The following is an 8,038-nucleotide window of genomic DNA, read 5'->3' as shown; positions in this document are numbered from 1 at the left end:
GAACTGAGGGTTTACATGAAGAGTGAGAGGTAGAATTCTCCAATTCTTTTTTTTGCCAAAGCCCCATTCCCAAATTGCTGACTTGGGCTTTAGGAGTGGCTGCTGCTTAGGATATTGCCTAATTAGACCACTTCAGTGAATGGAACCTATTTCTTCCGTGTCGGAATGTCTTCCAAACTCAGGATACAAGTTTGGCTTGCTTGCAGATGTGGCAATGTGGGAACTATGGAAAGAGAGTGGAAGGATAATGGGCAGTTATAGGACACTGAAACTTTGGAAGGGTCAGAGGATGGACATGTTCAGAAACTCCTTGAAGCCTTCATTTTCTTTCAATCAATGATAATCTATTCCTTAAAATTCTGGAAAACAAACTGGTACATCACCTCTTAACAGATGGTATGTTACTCCATATGATCACAGCATTCTGGATAGTTTCTCCATGTTCCCTGTGCACAGTCACTGCCTCTGTCTTTTTTTAAAGAGAAAACTGTGTGAATGTTTTAGGGCTAAACATCTGTCAAGTGTTAATCTGATTTTGCATACTGGTTAGGATACATACCTAGTTAGCTTTCCATTTTTTATTGTATTCATTTTGGGTTAGACTGGGACAGCCTTTTGTTCAAGTAGAAAAGCAGAAAAGCTGGCCTAAACTTTGCAAACTTGAAATTTCACTAACATTTTAATTTTGAAAAAATAAAAAAATAGATCAGAACATTTTTGATAGTTTTTCCTGTTGTTTGAGTAACTTTATAACTTTTTGTCTCCCTAAAGTTATAGAGCTGGTCAAGAGCTTTTGAATTAAAAAGGTGCAGATTTTTTTTTTTACAATTTCCTCCCTTTTCTGGCCAACTCTGGTGAGCATAGTACTTACACAGTAGTCCTATTCACTTTTGTGGGTAAGGATTGTGCTCTCTCTCCCTCTATATACATTCTAGAATGGCAACAAGCAGTTGTGTATTGGACAAAGAGAGACTAGTATTTCTAGAAAGAAATTAATTTTTATAAATTACAATGCAGAAAAGGGAACAGAACTGTTGACCTTCAAGTTACTCATAACTCATTAAAAGTATTGTGTGAGGCTACCTAGAAATTGCAAGAGGTTTAACGTAGTTTTAGTTTTATTATTGGTGGTACTTTCCTTCCATATTCAGCTTTCAAATCTCTCCAGCAAATACACCTATTGTACATGCCCTTTTCACTCACATCCTTTCTGGTTATTTGGCTACTTCTAAGAGGTGGCATTGTTTCTGGGGACTGTTTGTGTTCTGTGCTGACTGCTTCCTGATTTTTTTTTCAAAGATGAGCAGCTACAGATTCTAGTGAAGTCAGCAGGATCAGCTGGTGCTTATCTTTTCTGACCATCGGGTCCTCATATATCAGGCCTTGCCTCTTATAATCAAGAAGATTGTGATGAATATGTTGCTGTTCTTCAGCCAATAATACTGTAAGACTGTAAATAATCCATCTCTCATCAGAAATTGGCAAGGCAGCCTGGATGGCTGATAGTGTTGCTCATATTGCATCCTACAGATCACCTCAGTTTTGAAGGACTATAGATGTGTGGATCAGTTATGGGTTGTAAAAGTTTGAGCTTCTTGAATGAGCTGTGCTGTAAACTCAGAACTGAAAAACATGTTGACTAACATCTGACTAATGTCTTTCCTAGTGGTTTCTTGGCTCGTATGGGCAGCACAAGCATAGAAACTTTCCGTTTTTTGTGGTACACACAAGTATTTCGATTGCATGCATGCCTTTCTTGGAACGTCCTCTTCCAGGACTTAACAGAGATAAGTCTAATCTAGAATTGTATATATAGCCCCTTGCAGACTTTTAGGCAGTTCAGATCTGGATTTTATCATCTCAAGCAGATGGATCTGAGTCAGAATCTGGGCTCTTAACCATTCTTCTCCTCTGTACCCTTGCTTCAAATTTACATTCAGAGTCCAATCCAGACTTCTTGGATTGTGCCTATTTCTGCTCCTTAATCAGATAGGATGGAATACATTTTGAATAGCATGAAGCACTCCTTTTCCTTCACAAGTTGCCTTTTTTCCTTTACAGGCACAGCCCAAGAAGTAAGTTGGGTTTTCCATAGGGCAGTGCATTATCATTCTTGAAAAACAATATAAGTTGCAATATGAAGAGACCCACTGGCTAAACACAAAGGAGAAACATGATAATAGTGATGAGCAATAATGATGACAATAATGAGCAACAGTTATGTGGGGAGGAAATGCATTTTCTGTGTACCTTAAAGAATCGAGATGCTGTATCTCTGTCTTCTTCTGTCAGCACCAAATTATCCACAAACATCCAAAAGAATGGCCTCTCACTGTTCTCTAGGGGTTTCCCGTATTGTAGAATCCGGTAATATTGATAGAAGTACCATGCTGAGAGGAGAGGGGGTGACAAGAGAGCATAGACTTAGCCCTCAACCCACAGTGTTTGGCATATGGATGTTGCAACCCCAGAATAGAGGCTGAGAACCTCCATGTGAGCGTAATAAAAAGCAGCACAGGAGGATTGAAAACTAGTGTGAATACCACACTCATGAGTGCCACTTCTGCACTCAACTGTGCAGTTTTTTTGTAACATTAGCTCTTTTCTGGAAGTACTGTACAGCAGAGAGAGATTCCAGGGGCCAGATTTCATATCAGGTTCAAGGTCATTGACATGACTCTGCAGCTGCTTCTACCACGTCTGCATTTGGCACCAGTTTCCATGTGGGATACAGGCCAGTTTGAGTTGGAAATAATTAATGATCCTCTTGGTCACAAAGGATTCAGTTCAGCAAATGGCACATAATCTTTGTTCTGGGCAGCGTATGAAGACTTCCTCACCACTTAAGAGAAAGATGCTGTACCTCAGGGAAGTGTGGAGGCTGACACACCTCTTGTTATGGGGTGCCACATAATTTCTCCTCATGACACCAGCCACCGCAACTCTAGGATGCTTAAGAGACCAAAGCTGTTTCTGTTTCCCCTAGGAGCAGTCTTAGCAAGTGCAGATATTCTGAAATACAGCTCAGCTCAGAAAGGGCTGGACAACCTTTATGTGGGGAAGCTACCGACTCCCACAGCTTTAACTGCACACCTGCCCTATGTATCAGGGAGACAGAATCCAGCTTCTACTGCTGAAGTAGGGGAGTACTTTAGGAAACATGTCTACATTACTAGATGAAGAGACACAGCTAGTGAACACAGTTCTTGAAACCTGTAACTACATATTACTGTTCAGAAAAACGTACAAATTGTGAGCATGCTAAAACAGGCTAAGTGCTAATCAGATATTATAGTAAGTTCTCTGGAAGCATTACACCATAAAAGAGGAGGAAAATATAAGGTTGCGTGCCATAACAGAGTTGACAGCTTGTGGGCTGTGCCGTCACCTCTTTGTGCCATAACAGCACAAAGCATCTGCAATTCCTGACTGGTGTACACTTCCTTAAAACTCCTACATCCAAGCCCTGTAACACAGAGTATATTTTAATATTTATATTAAAAAGTATAGTCAGATTGTACTGTGATTTTGTAGGCTGGCTGACACAGCAGACACTAGTGTAATTTAGAGCTGTCCTCAGACATCTCTCAATTATAGTGATACCAAACTTGTCCTCCAATAAGTTTGGGAATTATAATCGCTGCTTTTCCTGCCCCATCTCCTCAATTGTGGCATAAGCAGTACAACTGATGATCTAACTCTATAGGACTAATGCTTTACATATCAATTTATAACCCATTGCATTTCTTACCGGGAGGATGATCATATGAATTTCCAACTGGAGGAGTAGAACCAAATATGAAATCAAAAGGACCCCATTCTTTTACCTGATGAAATTGTACAGATTTCAAAACTTTTTGTTTTTTAAAATGTTCATATTCTGATAATGCTTTACATTGAAATGGAAGTACTTGCTTATGGACATTCACATACCAAGGTGATAGGCATAAGGTAAGAATCTAAATACAAGATAACCTAAAATGATCTGTAGCCCCCACACCACAGTAGTTTCTCACATGGATAGTGCCATGCAAAAATAGTTTGAACATCACCAGGAATCCCTCCCAGTCACAGAATATTACATAGTCTTATAATCTCAAGGAGAGCTTATGTTTAACATTTACATTATTATTGTACAGTCATTACTTTGCTCTCATGGAAGAACAACCAGACTCTTGGTATTGACTAGAACCGTCAGTTCAGACAACCATGTTCCAAGATGGTGCTTGATGTGTAACTTCTGTAGCTTCCCCAATGCTCTTGCTTAATAATAGTAGCTGTTCTACACACTTGGAAAAAATGATCAACTCTCACTGCTGACCTGACTTTGATGCTTTGAAATCTGATTATGGAAGACCACATTTTCCAAATGTTATCTCTATTGGTGCACGTGCAATTTGGTGCTCTAGTCACTTTTATATGAATTTTTTTCACATTACTGTTGTATATGCAACTCAATGAAAATCCAGAGGCAGGAGTCTGAAGAGAGTGTATCAGCTAACAAGGACTGTGTGCAACCCTTAAAGTCATGGGGCAGTGAGGAAATTGCAAATACATGGGGTTAATGTAGTTAGCTCCATGAAAATGGGAAAGAAAATGTTATTGTATGTCTCTGCCCTTCTGTTGAAGTTGGTATAATACATGAAAAGACTGGCCTGGGCAGAGCACAAGGCTTTGCTATACAGTACCCTAGAACAAAATGTTATAAGAGCTAACAGTGTGGAGAAGCCAATGGCAGTGTTATGAATGGGCAGGTTATGACATGCAAAATGTGGTGTGAGTTATGTTATTTGTTCATTACTGAAATTACATACACATTGGCTATGTGGTTTCTGCATGCAAGTGAGGATTGCATGAGTGGAAGTGCTTACAGACTGACTTGGATTTCTGTAAGATTTCACTCTGATATTCTGCTGATGCAAATGAAAATACTGATGTTAAGTGGTGTATGTCAGATCCCTGGAGCAGGGGAGGTTACGGTGACTTGACTAAATCCTTGCACTATGTTCTTGGTTGAGTCACATATTTAAATGAAAAGAGAGATTCTAAATTTTTCATAATATATTAGGTCTGGCTTGATAACCATGGGGCCAAATTTCCATTCTCTGCCCACAGAGATCAAGCCAATAGATCTTCTAGTAGGACCCTCTCCAGGAAGTGGGCAATGGAATTATTTACTATTTGAAGTGTATAGCCCACTGGACTGTAATGGTAGGTGCTGTACAAATACATAAGAAGGCAGGATACCCACTCTCAAGAGTTTAAAATTTAAGAACTTGATTCAGTGCTTGTTGGAATCAATGTAAAAACTCCCATTGATTCCAGTGGACATTTGATCAGACCTTCAGAAAGAAGGCTGTAATCCAAGAATGTCATGCTTTTACTTCTCAGCTTAGATCCACATTGTAGTATCACTCAGCCATCACCCAGTTTAGATAATTGAAGCACATAGCTGTGGCAGTGTCTAGAACTGCTTCATATTCAATTCAGGAAGATTTTAGCCACTGGATCCACAGTTTGCAGCTTCTTCCCATTGTGCTATCAGTTCCCCTCTCTGCTCATTAAAGCACTGTCATGATGATGAGGACAACTCTTGAACAGAAATCCCAGTGAGACTGCAAGGATCCCTTGCACAGACTTTCTTTATCCTCCCTGCTTTCTTCCCATGGAAAGGTGAAGGTTCTGCTTCTGTTAATGTTTGCCAAGCCTCTGTAAGGGGTATGAGTGGGGCAGGGTCCCTCAAAACATAACACAGCAATCAATAATCGGGGTAGTGCATTGTTAACTCAAGAGGTTTTCTGCATTGTACTTACATTCATCCTTAGAATATTGGTGACATCATGTAAATATTTCAACCTGCCGTTCCCCAGGCTGCTATCCAAAAACCCAATACTTTTCATCTCTGAAGAGTGGAGATTAGAAATAGATTGTTTAGTAGTGGCATTAGGAGCACTGTCTTCATTCTACAAGGAGTTATAGTACATGTCTAACTTCAAGTCTGAGATTAGTAGGATTATTCCTGTGCTTCAAGTTAAGCCTATAGTTGATTACCTTGCTTGATCAGGGTCTTATGGAACATTGTGGCAATTAAAATTTAAGCAGATAGCTCTTACGGGATAGAACTGGGTATTTACATTTGCAGACATTGCATAGGTGAGTAGAATTTGTTGAAGTGTGTGCGTTGAAGCAAAGAACATTCCAAAAGCTGAATTGTAAATATCAGAACAAACTATCTAAACATTATGCAGTGTTCTTCTAGAAATGGCTACATCTGGATGAACTATGAATGGAAGAATTTTGAACAAACCTATGCAGAGTGTAGCCAATGGTTCTAATGATGATACCATTTTTTAAATGAAAGAAACTTTAATTTAAAGGTTTTGAAATGGACCAGATTTTATGTTTTTCCCCATAATGTTTTATTATTTTTTATATCTAAATGTAATAGAAAACACCAATACATTATTTTGATGGCTGTTTTGATAATGTTTCAAGGAAAAATGTAAAGGAGAAAGTATAATTAACATTATTAAAAATGTATATGCAAAAGATGTTGAAAAGGTCTTTCCTAAGTAGTTCATTCTTTTTTAAAGTCACTTTTTGTAAAAAATATTTAACACAAATTTTTGAAAATTTCTAAAGCTAGATATAAAGCTTTAATGAGTAGGAGGGTATGTGTGTGTGTGTGTGTGTGTGCGCGCACACGCACATCATATTGAATGATAAGGAGTAAAATTAATTGTTGATGCCATATATACACACTTACCTGGTGTAATATTATCAAAAAGGGAGAGAATGCTGATTGGTTTTCGGTCCCATGCAGGTACAGGCCGATAAATTTTGAAGTGGTTCTATTATGTAAATAAAATAAAAATCCTTGTTTGCACAAGCTATTCAGTTATGTGAACAGTCAAAACTGTGCCCTAATAATTAAGGATAAGAAGCACATCGTTATGTTTATCTGACAGTCAGTTTATGATGTAAATGCATCATCACACTAATAGCATCACAGGCATGAAGTGTAATTTTGAATGAAGAAAAGTGACAATTTCATATGTTGTTCTTGACTGAATGTGCTCATTTTTACACATGAAATGTGCGTGTGTGCATAATCTGTCATTTTTAAATGGATCCAACCGGGTCCTCCTTTCACTGGACATTCATGGTCCCCAAACTTCAGGCAGTTACATAAAACAACTATAGTTCTTCAGATCCTGGGAGAATACTGATTTGAAAGTACACTGCAAATACATATCCAGATAGAGGTGGATTCAAGAATCCAAGTGGTGTCCTTTTGATTCCTGTTTCACCCAAAGTTGAAAATCAACTGCTTGGCACAGACAGCAGTATTTCTATTTAGGCAGCAGTGAGGGAGTCAACTGACTTCATGGCTCACTGTAATCTCCCTGATTTCTTCTAAACTCTTCATTTCATAGGTATTACTGACCCTCTTTCCTTTTTAATGGCATTGATGTTCAGCTAACCAAGCTAGCCTTTCTTCTGCAATTTTGCTGTCTGTTAGCTGCTCCTGGTAATTCAGCTTATGTTTCACAGCCTTGCAAACTATTTTTAACTCTAGGAAACCTTAACTCATGTTGGAAAATAACTTTCAGTGAAGCATTCCACGCACTGTCAAGATACTCAAGAAGACTACATTTTGTTTTATGAATCTGAAAAAAAGAGATGTCCATTTAATTATAATGACTGCAGGGCCAATTAAACATCTTTTGATTGTTTTTGCCTAGTTTGATGTGTTTTTTATACATAATACACGATATAGCAAATTGATGTTCATTCCTATAAATTTATATTGGTGTTTGCTCCAATCATAAACTGAATAATACATCCCTAGGCCACTAGCTTATTAGTAAAGCTTCTAGTTTCTTCTTAACTTGATAACCATATGCACTGTGTTATATGTAACAATGCACCAAACCATCTGCACCCCCTTTACAAAATTCTAGATCTATCCATGTATCTAGATATCACTTTCCAGGATACTGTAAATATTCTTTTATGCACATGTGTTCCATTTTAT

The 8,038-nt window shown here is 38.3% G+C and overlaps 1 protein-coding gene across 1 annotated transcript in view; it reads right to left on the bottom strand.

The window, feature by feature from the left end:
- Positions 1 to 132: 132 nt before the first annotated feature.
- Positions 133 to 8,038, bottom strand: part of DNMT3L (DNA methyltransferase 3 like) — a 27,534-nt gene continuing 19,628 nt past the window's right edge. Inside the window, exons 7-13 of the mRNA XM_019523872.1 lie at positions 7,444 to 7,450; positions 6,767 to 6,851; positions 5,814 to 5,902; positions 3,752 to 3,827; positions 2,251 to 2,390; positions 384 to 469; positions 133 to 223 (exon numbers count right to left, since the gene is read on the bottom strand). Coding sequence (XP_019379417.1) covers positions 133 to 223; positions 384 to 469; positions 2,251 to 2,390; positions 3,752 to 3,827; positions 5,814 to 5,902; positions 6,767 to 6,851; positions 7,444 to 7,450 — 574 coding nt within the window. The remainder of the gene's footprint in view (positions 224 to 383; positions 470 to 2,250; positions 2,391 to 3,751; positions 3,828 to 5,813; positions 5,903 to 6,766; positions 6,852 to 7,443; positions 7,451 to 8,038) is intronic.

This window comes from Gavialis gangeticus, unplaced genomic scaffold (assembly GCF_001723915.1).
Source record: "Gavialis gangeticus isolate Ggan-Ray unplaced genomic scaffold, GavGan_comp1, whole genome shotgun sequence".
Taxonomy (NCBI): domain Eukaryota; kingdom Metazoa; phylum Chordata; order Crocodylia; family Gavialidae; genus Gavialis; species Gavialis gangeticus.
The sequence above is the reverse complement of the archived record's forward strand: the minus strand, read 5'-3'. Positions and strand labels throughout refer to the sequence as shown.